Source organism: Micrasema longulum, unplaced genomic scaffold (genome assembly GCF_059751315.1).
Source record: "Micrasema longulum isolate JH-2025_06_02 unplaced genomic scaffold, ASM5975131v1 h1tg000796l, whole genome shotgun sequence".
Lineage (NCBI taxonomy): Eukaryota > Metazoa > Arthropoda > Insecta > Trichoptera > Brachycentridae > Micrasema > Micrasema longulum.
In genome coordinates this window covers 241096-260902 of record NW_028277988.1, presented here as the reverse complement: position 1 = coordinate 260902, position 19807 = coordinate 241096, and the positions used below count along the sequence as shown (strand labels likewise).

General features: G+C 31.9%; 1 protein-coding gene across 2 annotated transcripts in view; it reads left to right on the top strand.

Annotated features, from left to right (window-relative positions):
- The window catches only part of LOC148278991 (protein NDRG3-like), a 99956-nt gene extending 80558 nt beyond the window's left edge, over positions 1 to 19398 (top strand). The window contains exons 4-9 of one of the 2 annotated variants that reach the window (XR_015823012.1): positions 6338 to 6479; positions 7153 to 7299; positions 7770 to 8060; positions 11271 to 11355; positions 14130 to 14229; positions 14842 to 16192. Coding sequence is in view for 1 of the 2 variants with exons in the window: in XM_088230604.1 (XP_088086730.1) it covers positions 6338 to 6479; positions 7153 to 7299; positions 7770 to 8060; positions 11271 to 11355; positions 19088 to 19266 (844 nt within the window). In the remaining variant the exon portion in view is untranslated. Of the gene's footprint in view, positions 1 to 6337; positions 6480 to 7152; positions 7300 to 7769; positions 8061 to 11270; positions 11356 to 14129; positions 14230 to 14841; positions 16193 to 19087 lie in introns of those variants that run through there. The other variant, XM_088230604.1, reaches the window with a different exon arrangement.
- The last annotated feature ends 409 nt before the right edge of the window (positions 19399 to 19807 follow it).

Sequence of the window (19807 nt, the reverse complement as noted above, 5' to 3'; positions counted from 1 at the left end):
CTCTTTTATATTTTTTCAAAAATTATACATTATAATTATTATCATGTTTTTTTATTATAAAAATAATTAAAAAAACAATCATTATAAAACGCAAACGTCAGAACAAGCGTGGGCTACCAACATAAAAATTACATTGTTTTATTAACATATTCCAACAGAGATGAAGAACATTTAAGAGAAGGTAATATAGAAGTCTAGGCATCTACAGGGCTTATGATCTGTCAATGGCTGGTTTAAGTGGCCACTTTACACACTGTGTAACATTCACCATTCTGCCCATATTTGAACATCTTTATTCCTTCCTTATTTCATCTGTTGGTGTTTGTGAAGTTAAAGAGCTGAAACCTTTATTTATGCGGGTGAGATTCGTCTAATATAATTATTTCACCTGCATACTAGGCAACTCCTGAAAATGTTATTTTTTCAATTTCTATACTTATTCATGGTTGTTAAAAATATATCTTGACTTAAAAAATTGGGCAGATTGGTTAACAAAATAACGAGATTTGATTATTTTTCTTCGTGTGTCTGAGGAATGACGCTGGTACTGAGGGTTTAACCCTTATGACACCTAGAATAATAAACATAAATCTTCTTCTTCTGCAGCCTTATTCTCTGCACTGCTGGATAAAGGCCTCTTCCAAACGTCTCCATTCCTTCCTATCACCCGCTTTCATCATCCACGTTTTACCGGCAATAGAGGCAATGTCGTCGATCCATCTTTTCTGTGGCCTTCCAACACTTCTTTTGTTTGCCCACGGTCTCCACTTTATTATTCCGGGTGTCCACCTGCCATCATTTTGCCTCGGCAAGTGTCCTGCCCACTGCCATTTCAATTTCGCTGCACGATCCATGATTTCCACGACTCCGGTTCGGCGCCTTATTTCTTCACTTCTTATTTTGTCTCTTAGACACACTTAGATACACCGAGCATCTGTCTTTCCATGGATCGTTGCGTGCATTTTAATTTTTGGCTACTTTTTTGTGTTATAGACATGGTTTCTAGTCCGTATGTTGTCACCGGCAATATGCACGATTCATATACTTGTCTTTTCAAGCATATAGGGACTTGTTTATTTTCAAAAACATATTTAAGTTTGCCGAAAGCAGCCCAACTTAGCCCTATTCTTCTTGGTAACTCCGCTATCTGGTTATCTTTACAAAGTTTGACTTGGTGTCCTAGATAAATATATTCATCAACCACTTCGATTTTATTATCGTTAATGAATATAAATATGGCATTAGAATTGAGGTATTAATTTTCTAATATTTCTCATTAATAGTAAGTCTCATGTCACAAGTCCATCGTCATAACATTCACTGGTTGACCTGTCTTCCACTCCATGCAACAGATTTATTGCTTTAAAAAATATCATATTTTACAAGTTTTCAAGACGTAAATCAACACTGAATATATGTCCACTACGCATACAATTGCCGATTCCACCCGGACTCAGGATAAATCTGTACATGTATAGGAATCAACTACGTCATAATGTTTGAATAAATTACTATGCAATGCATGCTGTGTATATTTGCAAATATATTATATCCATGTGGAAATAACCTTAGATACAGTAATCTTGAATTACACTTCCAAGTTTCATAATACTCGTAATGAATGACGGAAGCCGTGGTGCAATTGGTTCGATGGTCAACTGCAAAACTGGCGTCGCAGGTTCGATTCCTGCCGGTTGCTAGAAAAAATCCGAGAAAGATTTTTGCTCAATTGGCCTGGGTGTTGAGGTGTATTTTTCATAATTTCTTTCTAAATCTTCTCTTTCCCATCTGCTTACAAGCCGCTAGAATAGATCCTTAGCGGGTTATTCCAATTAAAATTTCAAAAATAAAAATCATTTTTGCTGACCATTTATTTACCTCATTTACTGAATATTTATTAAATACAATTTACATTCAGCTACTAAAATTAATAGACACGTCAACATAGGCAGATACATTATTTTAACCTTTGCTTCACTAAGCATACAAAAATTACACATGATCCGAACGGGGGAACCAAACGACCCCAGCGCCTACTTGTATATGGCATCAGGAGAATAAAACGTTGGAAATGTTCATGATTGTGCAATAATTTATTCATTTTTTCGCGTACACGTATTTTACTTATTCGTGTATTTTATTCATTTTTGTTAGTTTGCTGAATGCTTATGTACATAAATGAAATTGACCAAATCGGTCCATGGGGGATTCGGATCCCCTCCTTCGGTCCGGCTAGGTTAAAAGGCCATTAGTTCTGCAAATACGTGGGCTTTAATAGCCTCATGTCAAACAAAATTTCTCCGTCTCTGTGAGACTAATTACAGATTTCTCAGATATGTTAATTTATGATTGATGTCCGCCTTATGAAATAATGGTCAGCGCGTTTGCCTACCATGCAAGAGGTCTCGTCGCGTTCGATTTCCGCCGTGCTTGGCATGAAATATTTATATAAAAGGACGTTTTTACCCTAGGATATTTCATAGTCCCTGGACTGGCACCTGAAGCGTAAGACTGATCATCTTACCTTCATGTAACAGAAACTATCTAGATACGCTGCGATTGGTGTACAATGCAGTGTCCTATGCACCATTCGGTGCGGACATGGAATTATGATAATGATATTGGAAACAAGCGGATAAATAAACAATAATACTAAAAAAAAAAACATGTATAAGAGAGAAATAGTACTTAAAATTCTAAGAAATTATACACTTAGTACAGTGCCGATTAGCTGATTTTTTTTAAAATGAATAATTTACTTAAATTTATCTCCTTTCCCTCTGTTGGCGGAACAACGGGTCTCTTTGCAAAGGCGCCGCCGCGGCCCTTCCAACTCATGCATCATGACAAATTATACCTGTATACCATTACACCACGAGGCGAATTATTAATAATTTATATAAAATAAATGATTAGTTTTTGAATAAGTAATTGATGTATTTTATTTTTTTTTTTTTTAAAAAGAAATATTTGCGTTCTTATGATTTACCCAAATATTTCATTTTGAGGGCCATTTTCAACGAGTTGTAAATAACTCACTATTAGAAAATGGAATCGAGTTGGGGTAGAGTGGGATTCGAACCGGGATGAGTCCGAGACACTAGCCACAGGACCACAACCCGATTTTGAAGTTGAATGGATTATTCATTATACAGGATGTTCATTAAACCCTGTCACATCCGAAACCACGATGATCAGTATGAGCAAGAAGACATATTGGCCCATTACATTTTTTTTTTGAACGAATAAAATTTTAAACAACAAAATATACAAAAAAGCAAATGGTTGCTTACTTCTGCAGGGGAAGAACGAAGAGGGGCAGGGGGGAATCTGATACTGCGCCGCGCTCCCCTCACTTCTCCCCTGCAGAAATCAGCAACCATTTGTTTTTAAATATTTGTTTTTTTTTTTTTTTTGTTCTAAATATTTTTTAAATATGCTTATATGTCATCTTGCCCATACTGATCATTGTGGTTTCGGGTATGACAGGGTTTAAAGAACACCCTGTATATACATACATGAAATTTTGTTACACTGTCCCATTTTAATTCGTAATATAGGCCCTGTGCAGTGAATAGTTAGTCCAGCCTCGGCACAAGGTTAAATATTCGCAGAAGTACTGCTTGGCGTTACAGCTCTAGATTTCTATATTGCCGTCGTATAATTGCAACATAGTTATTGTACTCTCATTGCCATATCACTGTTTCACTGTCGAGGTCATATTTTGCATGCAGCCTTGAAATAAGATTGCTTTGTCCCGTTCGAGATCTCTCCCTCCTACATTTAATTGGCGATCATCTTTTATTGTTAGATAATTAATTTTATAAATGAAAACAGGTCAATTTAACTTCAAAATGTGTGTAAGCATTTATATCTGAATTTTCCAAATAGGAAGAAACTATAATTATAATTTTAAATCATTTATTGATTTTAATTGATTAATTTCATTTTAGTATTATTTTACACCGAGGTATAATTAAATGGAGTTGATGATTCATACAGCGCCAGGTTCAAAATGTGTTTTAAAAATGAGCGTTGTCGCGTCATGCCGCATCAACATTGCCGTGCAAAATGTGTAGCATATTTTAGAAAAACTCTCTATGCCGGTGTACCGTGAATTCAAAGCTGTACGTCGCGCCCTAAGCCCGCGAGTCAAGTATAATTGATAAGATTAAGAAAGGGTCTCTGAGATGGTTTGGTCACGTAGAACGAATGGACGACGAAATAATGGTAAAACAAGTATACTCGTATATGGTGAAAATGAACGGTAACGTGAGACGAGTACGATCAAGGAAGACGTGGCATGATCAGATAAACCGAAATCTTAAGTCTCGTCATGTCAAAAGCAGACAGAACCGAAGGGTATGTATAACAAGATGTATGAATGTGGAAGAAGCTAGGAATATATGCCAGGATAGACGTGTGTGGCGGTCCATTCTCTCTACCTACCCCTACGGGGAATGGCGTGATGGTAATAGTAGTAGTAGTAGTAATATCGCACCCTTTTACACTGCTTCTCATTTATTTACCGCTGAGCGTAAAATACTCACATTTCATTTAACATAACTAGACTAGACGAGACATAAAATGACTTGACAATATTAAATTTCTAATGTAATCCTAACAGGTTTTTGAAAATTGTAAATAAATAAATAAAAAAAATGCTTAATCTTGTCTATTCGAGTATATATAAAAGGCAATGTTCATATGTGTGTCCTCGGTGGACTAAATGACTAGCTACTGGACTGACTTATGTGCGGTTTTCAGCGAAATGTAGATCTTTGCCGTGAGCATATTTATAGCTCTTAAAATCTTCTAATTATTAAGTAGCAAAAAAGTTAGGTGTGTAATTGTTTTTCTCATCGTTCGCCAGGGCTGCTTTCGCCGATAATGCATATATAAAAAAATGGAAAGATGTTATTTTTGTGTATAAAAAAAATGATTTTGAATGTCTACAGACAACATTCGTTTTTTATGGACCCCATTTAGATTATTTCCTTAAATTCCTTTTAATTTCGTATTTTTGGTAATACTAAAATAATATTAACTGACATTCAATATATTTTTGGAAATCGCATTCCTAAATAAAGTGCACCCCTGTTGGTGAGAAGGGTTGAGTTTGACATTTCCGAAAAGAATTATGTGTTTGAAAATTAATTATTTTAATTTCTGTAATTCATCCGTAAACACATACCTAGGTACCTATTTAAATTTAATGTTGGAAATTTAATTATTTTAAAATCTGGAATTCAATCATAAACAAGCACCTAGGTACCTACGTCTATGCGAACGGTTTTTCACGCTTTCACGACACAACCGAGTATTTCGGTTTCGAATTAAATGTCAAGCTCACGTCAAAACCCGGCTGGCGGTTAAAGAACGTCTAAATACGCGTAGGGCAGGACCGAGCATTTGGGCATGAGTTAAGTGTCATAATTTTAGAGGGTTCCAGGTGCGTAATGTTAAGAGGAAACGCGGTCCGACTTTTCTTCATTCAAACGTATTCTCGTATTTTCTCTCTGGATTATGGCACTATAGCAGTTTTTTTTAGCCACTATAGATATTTACTATTGACGTGTCCCTATTGTTTCATTTTTATAAAAAAATGTTTGTTATGGGAACTATAATTATTAAAAAACTTGTAAAAAAGCAGATACTCTGTCTAAAAAAATAACAAAATCGGTTCAGTTTTAAGGTGCGGAAAACGGGACGTCTTATGTATACGTGCATATCTAATTCGGACTAAATACAATAATTTGAATCAAACCTTTGATTGTGTTCATTTAATCTATATACGTGTTTGTACTCAAATCTAGCTATAGCAAAGCATTGCCGGATTCAGCTCGTACAATATATTTTAAACTTTGTAATATATTACTGTTTTTACCTAATAATATTTTTTTTCTTGAATAATATTATTTACCTACATAAAATTATTATGAATCATTCTTATATTACGTAATTACAAATGATTTATTGTTTTGTATGTTGATTTATTATGAGTTGTATTTTTAAAATTGAAATAAGAACACTTCAACCTCTTATTGTTTATTTAATTACCGAACGGTTTCCGAGCCACTATTCTGTCCTTTCTTCTTCTTCTTGCGGTGCCTTATCAGGTCCCCCCTACGTTGATGATCACTACAGTGAAAGCATCTTGGTCCTGCGCCACTTATAAAATATGCAACATCGTTCAAATAATATATTAATCTGTATGTTACTCTATTTGCGATCAAGCGTCTGCTGCCCACTTATGTATGAGGTTTTATTTTTCCCTCATTTGAGACCCTTGCCGGATAATACCTTGTTTTAATAAAATTAATTCATTTTAATATAGTTACGTTTACCCCACTATGGATGAACTCGCCAACCAACTGAATTTCGTTCTGGGTCACTTTGGAATCAAGTCCTTTATTGGGTTTGGAGTCGGTGCTGGAGCAAACATCCTGGCTCGCTTCGGTTTAGCCTTCCCTGAAAAGGTAATGCAAGAATTCATTACTTTATATGATAAATGTGGATGAAAGTAGGCTGAATGCTGTCAAAATACAATCTCTCAGGCAAATAGGTGTTAAGTCTATGTACAATAGGTGCACAAATGTCGAGTGCGTTATGTAAAACTGAGATTAGCATTGTCAACAAAATCAAGAAAAGAGTAATGCATTGGTTGGACATTGTAAGAACAGCTAAAAACTTGTGCGAATTTTGATGGATGCAGAAAACTAGAAATACCGATAAAGATATGGCAAGACCTAATCCAACTAATACTTAACGATGGCCATTTTAAAAGTAGGAATAATCGGCGTACGCACGCACGCGCGTGAGAATATGTATGAATGTAGCGATAGCGAGGGCTGTAATAAAGACAGAGTGATGTTTCATTCTATCATCTCTGCGCCTACCCCCTTAGGGGAAACGGTATGATTATTTGTTTGTTTGAAAATTACAAAATGGAGAAAAAAAAAAAACTTTCATGTAATGTAGTAAGACTATCGATCATCTTGTTTATGCAATTTATTATTGAAATCTATTGGACAGAAAATATAAGTAATATTTCAATTGAAACTCGCAATCCAATAAGTTATATTAGAATTCTATTCCCAATAAACTGAATCCAAAATATACTCCTTTAATATACTTTGTGATTGATTCCAGGTGGATGTGTTATGCCTCATCAACTGTGTGTCTACACAAGCTGGTTGGATCGAATGGGGGTATCAGAAACTGAATGCTCGTCATTTGCGTTCCAAGGGGATGACACAGGCAGTTTCTGACTACTTGATGTGGCACAATTTCGGAAGGGTAACAACATTTCTATCATCGATACTATAGGAAAAATTATACAGACATACTTGTCGTCCTTCACTAAGCACTAACCGAACATCCCAGAAAAGTGTATTCTGTAAAAGTATTCGTATATAACATTACTAGTAGGTGCAGGTGAAAGAATTATATAGTGCCTTTGCTTCAGATACTGAAAAGTGCATTTAATGATTTTGACTAGGTGTAAAATAATTGTATTTAAACCACTCTTACGGAGAATCTACTGCCCGATTTTTATGTACATATTTTTAAAAAATGTGCGCTGTTTAGAATATTGAAAAAGATTTTTTTACTATTACTTTATTTAGTTTTATGATTAACAGTCTAGTACAATATTTACATTTTCATTTATTCCAACATTGTTTATCACTATTGTGCACTTATATTAACATCTTTATCGATCTTGATTCTCACATATTTTAACTGGTGAAAATTAAAAATACTTTCAGTGTACTGAGGAGCGCAATCACGATATTATGCAAGTATACAAGTCGTACTTCATGAGTAATGTGAATCCAACCAACCTAGCTCTGTTCATTGACTCCTACGTTCGGCGCACGGACCTGAACATCGTTCGAGGAGAAGCTTCCGGAGACAGGGGGCGAAGAGCTTCCAAGGATGCCTCCAGTACCACTCTCCGAATGCCCGTCATCAACATCACTGGCTCCCTGAGTCCTCATGTTGACGATACAGTCACTCTTAACGGAAGGTTGGATCCGACCAACTCAACATGGATGAAGGTATTAAGATTTACTTTTCAACATTAGTGCTGTTTTATTTTTGATAAAATGTTACAAATCAATGGGATTAGTGAAGTATCGAGAGACCTGAGGTGGTTGGATTCTGTGTAGAAAAACAGCGCATCAGACAGGGCAAATGGGGATGTTTCCTGGACATTGTCAGGACCCTCAATGGATTGTAGAATGGAAACACTTGTAGGACCCCACAGTTTAATTGCCAAGTAAGATGCTTGACCATGAACAGTCCGAGTTCGATTCCCTATGAATCAAATGTGAAGTTTTTCATGTCTGGGTGTTCTGAACTGTAATTTACCCCTCCAATTGGGCCCCTAGGCGTGCTGTGGCGCTTATATATTTATTTATTTGTTCAAAACATTATACATACATCAGTTAATTATAAAGACACAGTTTATACTGACAACCAGGAACGTCAAATACCTGTGATCCGCAATAAATTCATTAACTCTCGTTAATAATATTGTTATCAAGGCTATACTGACAGAATGCATTAGGTCAACAGTCTTTATATATTTCAAATATTTTTTTAATATAGGTGCAAGATGTTGATTTCAACTTTTATGCTATGCCTAGAATGAAGATTACTCTTTCAAAGCTTTAAAAAAAAAAAACAGATATAAAAAATTGTGAGAGAAATAATGTATTGAAAGAATAAAAAAAAATTGAATGCGATTATCTCGGAACTTGTTTCAATGACTTAATGCATTCTGTCAGTAAACCCTCGATATGGGGTGGAGGTGATAAAAAAATGGAACTGCTGTTTTAAAACACCCTGCACTTAACTGTTATTTTTTAAACATCTTCTCAAAACAGCTAAATTTGCAAAATGGTAACTGTTATTGATAGTTTAAAAAAAAAATCGAAATGCCCATCTCTAATATGAGGTATCAGTCATTAGTTAATTCTGTTTGCCAAATGTTTTACCTCTCCTTGAAACAGAAACTAAGCATTCAATACTTAGATTGGAACATCCGCCCAAAAGGGTGTTATAGTATTTTAATATTAAAATCAAACACTGATTTTAGTCTACTAATTTCTCAGCACTAAGCACTGGCCAATTCCTTCTGCAAATAAATAATGCCAAAAAAGGCCACGTCAAGTGCCATAATGTCCTATGTCATAATATGTCAACTGTATCAAAGGAATAGAAGGAAATAATGTTTGAAGTACTATTTTCCAAATAGGGAATCTTCAAATAATGTTTGTATTCTAAAGCTTGTTTAAGTACAAAACTAACTGCAACTGAGTTAAGGTATAAAATAAAGTAAAAAATATTGCATGGAGAAATAAGCTGAATAATTGGTTAAAATAATAATAATCTTGGTTTTGTCCATATTCATTTCCAGAAAAATTGGTCTGGAAATGACTATAGACAAAACCAAGATTTTGAGTCCAAGACTGGAAATAAAACTATTGCTGCTGCTGACGAGTACATTTAACCTTGGCCACAAAATCGAATTGGAAATATTAAATCAAACTGGGGAACTGTTAAGACAAATCGGGTTAAATTAGGCTGCTTTTGGAAAGCTGAAACACATTTTCATAAATAAAGAAATCTATAGGCCAAAGTCTACAACTCTTGTGTTCTGCCAGTGACAACATACGGTCTTGAAACCATGTCACTGCCAGAAGTGTTCACAAAATTAAGTGCACTCAACGACCTATGGAAAGGCAAATTTTTATGGAAAGTAAGATGTTTATAGAAATTTCGGTCTATAGAAAGACAGGCGTCTCCCCAGGAGAGCAAATAAGAAATGAGGAGATAAGACGCCGTACAAAAATGACCGATATTGCAGAAAGAGTGGGAAGACAAAAATGGCAGTGAGCGGGTCATGTGGCGAGACAAGAAGTTGATAGACAGACCCCCAGAATACGAAATTGAAGACCCTATGAAAATAAAAGGAAAAAAGAAAGAGAGATGGACTGATGACATCGTCGAACTCGTAGAACGTGGATGGAAACAGAGTGCCCAGGACAGAAAAATTTGGAAAAGACCTATATCCAGCAGTGGAGAGAAACGAGCTGATAAGAAAAAGAAGAAAAATCGGCTAGTTTCTTTATTCACTGGAAAGGAGCTGGCGCTGGGCGTGCTTTATCAATATTTATATTCATTTTTAGAGAGAATTGTAGCCCGTGGCGGTGATTAATAACAAATAATAATTTCTTTTATATATTACAACAGAGATGAACAACTGTTTATAGAAGGAAATATAGAAGTCTAGACATTTGCAGGGCTTATGACCTATCATTGTCTGGTGTAAGTGGCCATTTTACACTCTGTGTAATATTCACCATTCTGCCTATGTTAGAACACCTATGTTTCTAAAATTCTTCCATCTGTTGATCTTTGTAAAGTTAAAGAGTTAAAACCTAAATTAATGCGGATGACATTGTTGTTTACATGAAGCAAACTGGACTAACTCTTCTCACGGCAAACACTTATAATTTGAGTCACATGATATTCAAAAGGATTTTTCATCTTCTGCGCTCGAGGAACTCAAAAGCATTCTTTTTTCATTTTTTTCTTCACCAGCAGATTCTTTTTCTTCCAGTTTCCAAAACCTTTTATTCTTTTATTGCTTTTGTTCGAGGGCTGATTTTTTGGGAGTATCGGGTAAGATAGCAGTTCGACCATGCTTTCTATCTCTAGTTGTCATCTTGTTTCAATTCCCCGTAAGAAAACTGATTTTATAATACGTTTTATTATATTTAAAGTTGCAGTGCAATGCTTGATGACCTATGATATGCATGTGGCGTGCTAAAAAATTAAAATAATGTTCTACAACATTTTATTGAAGAAATAAATTTAGTTATGAGGTGATATGAGTCCAATGCCAGTTTCTCCCCAAGGGGGGCTGTAAATATAAACATTCTAAAAATTAATAAACTGTCTTAATTTGAACTCTTTAAAATAGTACTGGTTTAAATATAATAAAATAAGTTATTTTAATAAACTTGCATGATGGGATAATGTCTTCAAATTTGGAGTCTATCCAAAATTCGTTGCTTCACATTGGCCGAAATATACCAGGTGGCACTTCTTCCCCGCGCCATTTTTTTCTCCACCCAGCCCTAATTTTGAAAAATTCAAGGTTAAAATGCTTTCAGTTTCTCATTGTGTTATCTTTATTAGAGATGTAATGAAAATACATAGTAACAATATTAAACGATTCCTCGTTTAATATTTTTCAGATCTCTGATTGTGGAATGGTGCTGGAAGAACAACCAGCAAAGGTGTCTGAAGCCTTTAGATTGTTCTTACAGGGGGAGGGATACGGTAAGTCTAAGTGCTAAATGCCACTAGATGAATGGTTCCAGTCTTAATTCCAAATGTTTAGATGCTACCAAACTGGATTCTCAATAAAATATGAATTATTCAATTCAGTTTTTAATTTCATTATTTAAATCAATATGTATTCATAATTTATACATTTAACTTAAATATCCTGCTATAAAATTCGTTTAATCCTTAGCTTTGGTTTATTTTTTAAAAATCAATGTTTAAAATATTTAAGTCTCCGATGCTTACTAGCATAGCTACAATATACACATACATATTACTAAACCGATTCTTTACTGGATTGGATCGTGTAGAATATCTAATATTCCTAATGAGTTGTTAATTTAAAATAAATTAATTTTGTCTTCATTTGATGTACTTTTGTGATATACCCACTGATAAAGATTACATTTATTATACTTAATCAATATGTGTGCTATAAATATATATGTACTTTAATGTATTATTATGATTATAGAATGTGTAAAAGCAATGTTTTTCAATAAAACGCCGGTATAAATAAAACAACTGATCATGACTTTATATTATCTGGACACCCATACACATTTCTCTCCAATTAACTTTATACTTTTCATATTATTTTAAATAAAACTATAAATGATTATCTACCTACGTATATATTATATTTATGTGTAAAAGTATATTGTTTCTGATCTACTGAAGAGCTGAATTCATTAAATTAATAAACTAAATAACTACCTAGGTATAACACTTTCATAAAACAAATTTGAACACCAATATTATTTTGACTAGTGCACAATATAAAACATTTTTGATTTGTGAATATGTTTTAAAAATAAACACATTGGAATGTGCAATGGCAATTTTCACATCTCTTATTGGTACGTACACGCACTTAATATTAATAGTTTTTATTTCACAATATCAATGGCAAAATTTATTTATATTTGTTAGTAATGAAACGCTTCAATTGTAATTTTGTGCCTGTCATGTAAAAGCACTCTGGGTGTATGTAATAAATAAAACTAAAATGAAAAATAAGATTACATATTCAATTATCCTGATTTAAATAAACATTGTCTTGAACTGCCTTTTTTTTAACCGTTAAATATTGCTCAATTCTAATTCCTGTAGGATGCTTTTTTTAAATAAGTAAACCCAATAATTTAAGATTGAGGAAAATATACTGAAATAAAATGTAAAGATTAAGATAAATATGAAAATTAATAAAAATATGTATTTTAAAATGCAGTTAATAATATTAACAGATTAAGTACACATTTGAGTTTTATTCTTTTTTTGTATAGCTAAGCTTGCAAAGTTTCTAATTTATTTAAAATATTGAATTAATTTAGATTTTGCAAGAAAATGTGTTTTTCAAAAAAAATAATTTACATATCATTTTTCAAATCAGTGATGATTTTATGAATCCATCAAAATACAACTATTTACTAATATATAAATATATATATTTACCAATACAATTTGCCATTGGTATTGTGATAATTTCATAGTTGCTTCGAGTAGAATGCTTCAGCTTTATTAGATTTCGCGACTTAAGATAATCTTAGATGTAATTAGTTTATATTTTTGCCATTGCATACAATGCATAAAATAGTTGTTAATAATGAAACAGATTTATATTTTTAGGTCGAAAACTTATGTAGATTGTTATTAGTAGTTATCTAGGTATAGATATTAGCTTAATTATTATTTGCTTTTTGATAAATAAATTCACCCACCCACCCATCAAAAATAGATTGGATTTGAAGATATTTAATTCAATCAATAATAATTAGACAATTCTCAGTCCTTTAGCCACAAATAAAAGCATAATATTGATTATGTTTTTTTTTCTGAGGCCTGAGTGTTCCATAAAATAAATTATAAAATAAACCTCTACGCTTTGGATATATCAATAAATTTATACTTTTGATGGATATAAAGGTCTACTGAGGTCTTCTTTAAGTATAGATTGGTTTATTGTTGTATCAATTTCATATTTGATAAACATGCGCTCGTTTTTGTTTTATGATCTTATACTACAGCTAAATGTTTTTAAAAAAAATTAAGATAAATAAATAAATAATTACTTAGATATACCGTTGGAATGGGAGCTACAGATAAATGTGTCCTATTTATATTATTTATTTATTTGATTTTTGTCATCCTTACATAGGATTTTGAAAGTTTGAAATATATTCAAAATTTACATAAAAATAATCTCCAGGGGGAATATTCTGAATCTTCTCTACCCCATAGAGAGTGGTTGATCTAGGGATTTTTGTTTTTTGAAAGCAGCGACACTTCGCTCCACATAATGGCCGCACTGACGATAAAACGTCGAATAATGTATTAAACTGTTTAAAAAACTGAGAAAAATGTGCACTGTGTGGTCAATTCAACCTAATTAAGTATTTTGGGTAAATGCTTAAGGTCGCAATAATGTTCTAAATTAAAATATGCATATTTGATTTCACGTGTTCATGTTTATTTGACGTTTAATCATCAGTGTGGCCAGAGATGAAACAAAGTGTAAACGCGTGTAAAAAATTAAAATCCCCAAATTAAACACTCTCTAGGGGGTAGAGAAGATTCAGAATATCACTCCAGGTCTTTTTGAAAAGATTCGACGCTTATTTAAAGTTTATATTTTTTATGTAGTATATACATCATGTAGTTGGGTCTGTGTTCTGCTTTATATATACATATTCGCCTTTGCTATGTTTGGCACATTTTATTTTTACATTAAACTAATTTATTTTTTTATTTTTCTTTCATCTGCATAGCTGTCAAATCACCCCTAAAAAAACCAATGCACCAGTGACGTCCAGAAGTACAGAAGATATTTAGCAGTAGAAAACATGTACATTAGGGCTATAATCCACTGTAAGTGTCCACCATTGCACTGTATCTATTTTTTGTGATTTGCCATTTTTTTTATAACTCGTACTTTGTTAATCAATGGTTATTTATTTATTAGAATTTTTGTTCATTTTTCACATGTATATATTTATAATTAATTTTTATATTTCAAATTCAACAAGATTTTCATAAATTCACTTGATTCATTGGGCTAATACGAGTGTAACAAATCTTAATTTTGACCAGTTTTACGCCGCAAAAATGTTGATTTAGAAATTTTGTGTAGTACCAAATTTTTATATGATTATAATTTGAAGCCTATTGTGAACTGAATAAAATTTATTTGCATCAGTTTTCAACTTCAAACTATTATACAAAACTCTCAAAATTATGTTTGATCAATATTACATCAGAAACGGAGAACATGGAAGTACTGGTATTTACAGGACTTTCATCGGCTGGTTTAAGTGACAAAATAACTGGTATAAAGTAAAAGAGCCGAACCGTTTTAAATAACCTAATTAAAATTATGCATTTTGACCTTAAGCTTAAGGATTTAAATATTAATCCAATGATATTACTTTTATGTTTTTGATTTTAATCTGAACTAATATAAAAACTTATTTTGTTCTTCAGCCTATGTTTATCCACTCTGGACAAAGCCCTCCCCTGTCCTCTGCTTTCTGTCGTCAACTGACCCTGCGAAACTCTTCGCACCGTGTGTCCCTTTTACGGACTACTGCCATGATACCACCCTACTTACAAATTTATTTCAATTTTATTTCATTGTTTCTCATTTCATTTTATACCTCAGCAGTAAGAAAAAGTATTTATAGTATAATTCGATTATGCATGAAATGTAAATGCTAGTTTGTATGTAATTTGACTGATTTGCACTCCGCATGAAACAATATTTTATTATGAATGACAAGTTGATTTTTGTTGCATTTTTTAATTATTTTCCCATGCATTTTACTGCACAAATTTGGATAGCTATGTGATATCAGACGTAGGTTTTCTACTTTTAACCAAGTAAACTTAAGCTAGTATAATTACTTCTAAGTTATTAGATTTTAGAACCATTAGTATGTCGTTAAGAAATTTATACTATCTCATACAATTTCTTGAACAAAACATTTTTACTCTTCGCTTTTCTGCAGAATTTTTTGAGGGACATTCAACTAGATTTTCATATTATATTATTCAGTGTTAGTACTGTGGATTCCAGAACTAACACTTTTTTTAATTTACTTTATCTTTTTTGTTCATAAATCTTAAAATATGTATTTGTCTTCTCAAAAATATTAAGAATCCACGCAAATATTTTTTAAATAAGCATAATATATAGCATTTGTCATACATTTACATTGTTCATTTACTTAATTTAATTTTTTTATTTTATTTTTGTTTTTACTTCTATTGTCTGAATGTTTTTAGTAAATTGTGCTTTTAAAATAATTTTTGTTTTCCAATCAAATCATTCCTCAACAGCAAAAAATATAAATTTTGTCGATTGGAAAATAAAAAAAAGTCAAAGTTAAAAAAAGTTTTTTTCTACTGATGCAATTTAAAAATAGATTTATCCAACCAACCGCCGAAATAGAAGTCATTCATTTTATTATAATATACCATTTTAATTTTATTTTGCTGTCTTTTAAAATAATGTAGGTATGTAGTTGTAGTTTGTGGACTACCTCTATGCACCATTCCTTCAAATAGACACATATTAATATGGAATTTTCATTTTAACACCCTCGATGCAATTTTTCACACAAAATTTATTTAACTATGGCAAAACTACAATAAATGTACTGTTTTTCAGTCTCAATTATAAAAGATTGTTTGAAAATAACTTTGTTTTGAAGAACAATCTTTTTTTATTGCAATATATTCGTAAAAAGATATTATATCACAAATCCATATGATGTACTCCGCTTTTTGTATTTATTATTTACTTTTATTAATAAATGAGTTGATGTTTTGTTAACATTGTGTTTTAATTTTATTTATTATTTTTCGCATGCAATACCATATCACATATACACATCGTTATATCAATGCAATACTCGGACAACAAGCAACAAGTTCTGCGATAATATCTGTTTTATGTTTTGTATCATTTAAAATAATTCATATTAACACATTATTAGCGGGTATCTTGAGGTTAATCCTAGTCGAAACGCAAGATTTAAAAAAAATTAGCATAAGATATAATTTCACATAAAACTCTTAGAACTTTTGGACTCTTTTTTAAAAATAATTATGACGCAAATCATAATATTTTTATAAACAGCTACATTATGATACTTAAGGTTTAATCGTTTTTTTTTAAAGCGAAAAAGAAAAATTTAAAAATACTAAACAATACTTATAGTGTTTCAGTGTATGATATTATTGAAAACATGTTCCTTTATGTAATGGCACTTCTCAGAACTTCCATATATAGCAAGGTTCACTACAATTTTTGTGGATGGGCCAACACACAATATCTCCTTATTTCTTCTTTTTAACAGGGCCTTAAATCTTTTTAAATGTATGTTATTATTATATCCATGGAAAGTTTCTGGAGAATGTTGTTTTGGATTATTTTTTTTCAGATACCAATTATCGCTCTATTATGAAAATAATTTGTAACAAATTACTTTTTGATATTTGTGCACGACAGCGATCATATACCTATCACATGTATTGATATCTAGGTATTTTCTAATAAAAATAACTAGTAATAGCGGAATATATCCAAAAGGAAAGTAGAGGATCTCTTGACAATACTGAAGAAATGTTAAAAAACCTAAAGGCAAAATGTCTATCTTGCAGATTCCTGTTGTATTTTAAGTAATGAATGCACTACTATTTTTATGACTACAGTCTGGTCAGAGCTAAATTCTACAAATTGCTAAATACTTTGGTAGTACCCCGTCTAGCAATAGGCAGTGCGTAATTTGTTCAATAATTCAAGTTCCCCGCCACCCTCCGCTAATACGGGACTAAGACGTGTTTTTTCATCTCCCATGCTCTAACGATATTATGCAAAAGACACGTTTACTCGGTTCTTGCAAATGCAAACAATGCATTAAACGGAAAAAGGGTAATTAAAAAGCAGATGATTCTTTCAAATAAAATATTTCAATTCCAGTATTGACATTCTCTCTGAACAAGACATTGTTGTCTTATTTTTATGAATTATAATGAATTATCGTTATAATTTTAAATGACGTTGTAGTGGAACTTACAACTCATTAAAACAAACCCTATTACACTCTAGATATTTTTGTATGGAATCATATATTTTTTATTATGTTATCTTTGCATTTCACAATAAACATACATAAGTTACAAATACAAAATATGCTATTACATAAACGCAAAATAAATACCCACAATGGCATGGCCTGTGTGTATACATTTTTTTTAAAATTTCAATAAAAACTACTGGAAGAATACGATAGAAATAAAATATAATTGCTTATATTAAAACACAATTTTTATGTCAATAAAAATGAGAAAATTATAATAAAAGTATATTCTGCTTTTTTTATCCGTAATTTTTTAATTGAAACATATTCAAATAATTCATCTCTATTGTATTGTCTTTATGAAATGCATTGAACAGTTTTGGAGCCATGAAAAATGAGTGTCTTTGGCCAAGCCTGGATTTACAATAAGGGATATTAATAATATGAATTATTTCATATTATTATTATTTAAGTGTCTATATGTCAGTCGCCAACTGTTATTTTTAAATTATCTGTTCAAAAGTTACATTTTTTGTAATGAGAAAAAATTACGAGGTAAAGAAGATGGAAATTTGAATACTTGTTGCATTTTTAAATACCTACAGAGCTATTTTTTATTGGCAATGAAACATTACAACTACCATGTCTTTTTTTTATTTAAAAAAAAAAAAACAAATTTTTTTTTACTCAAGTCTTAAAATTAAAGTCCTGCTGAATTGTAAGCTTACAACTCGTCAGCAGGTTCTCACATGTTAGTTCAATTTTTCATACGTAACCTTCTTAATCATAATTTTATTTGAAAAACATTACATATACTGTATTCCATTACATTTATATATTGAGTTTCTCTATTGACCTGAATTCAAATCATAATAAGTGAAAAATGTCTCCAGTCTGACGATGCCGGTCATGACGAAACCCGGTCACAGGTAAACAATTAAAAACTGAAAAATATTTTACTTTTTATAATCACCGTGTACTATTTAACACCTCTACATAATATTTTTCCTTCTTATTTTTTTAATACTCTTTATTATTTCATATACGAATGCAACTCATTCTAGGACAGATGTAAATACAAAACAAAAACAAATATTCTAAATCATTCACATGCATAATACTAACAAGGTGCGAGAAAACACAAAAAAAAACAATATTTATGCAATGACAAAAGCAGATCATGAAAAAAAAATTGTTGTCCTATAAATGAACATGAAAAGTATGCCTTGAAAGGTGAAAATGTGGATGTATCACTAGAACAGAAGAGGTTTTAATCAGTTTCACACTTTGCTTTTCCAGCTTTAAAATAATTTTTCAATGTGCTTTTTCTTCATTCATTGACTTATAAATAGCGGTGCTCTTTATTCGTTAAAACGCAATATGTTTTCCATTTTTATTTATAAACTTTAATGTGTGTTTACATGTTTAGCTTCTTGTAAAGCAAGAAATTATTTTTAGCAAAAAATAATGACGATCAATTTGTGAGCATTTTCACAATTTTCACAACATAGAAATCGCTAATGATTATACTCTAATGTTTTTTTTAAACATATGTGCACTGTTAATAATTATAAAACAATGTTTCAGTATGGACCGCGATGATGTGATTTAGTAACTATGTACTAATTAAAATGGATTTTATGTAGTTGCCCCTCTGTCTCCGAGCAAAATCCACGCATACCGTCGCAGTTCTCTGGAGGAGTTGAGACAGATCATCATGAGAGAAAGAGAGCGCCAGAAGTTTGTTCGCTCCCAGTCTTGTGCTGCCCAGTCGCCTGTTATCCACATCACTGAGAATCCTATTTCTGAAGCAGTCGCATGCTAATCTACTCACATGCCTCAAAAAGAATTCGTTCAGTGCTGGTGCATTTCTGCCGATACGGATTACTGCGCAGTTATAATTTATATGCTTTCAAGCTTTATTGTGCATTCTCTGGATCAAAAATGTTTCAGGTACATCCTATTTAAGCTTATATACTCAGTGTGAGCTTTGAGAGTCTATTTAAATAGTATAACAAAACCAATCACAACTGTGTCACACTTAAAATTTATTTAATAATAATAAAACTGAATGTCAAAGAAGAACTAGGGATGCATCGATACGCTCTTTTGTCAATACAATACAAAACTTATGTTTATAGAAAAGTATCGGCGAGATCATGTAAACTATAAGTAAGACACAAATTAAGTTGTTTATATAAATTTAATTGACTTAAAACATAAACAGATGGACAATGACCGTGGTAATTTTTTTAATTTAACAGAATGTTACTTTCAGAAGTTAATGATTAAAATTAACATTAATAAGATTTTTAATTAGGATATTCCGATATATCAGAAACACCATCATATCGGTTATATATCGG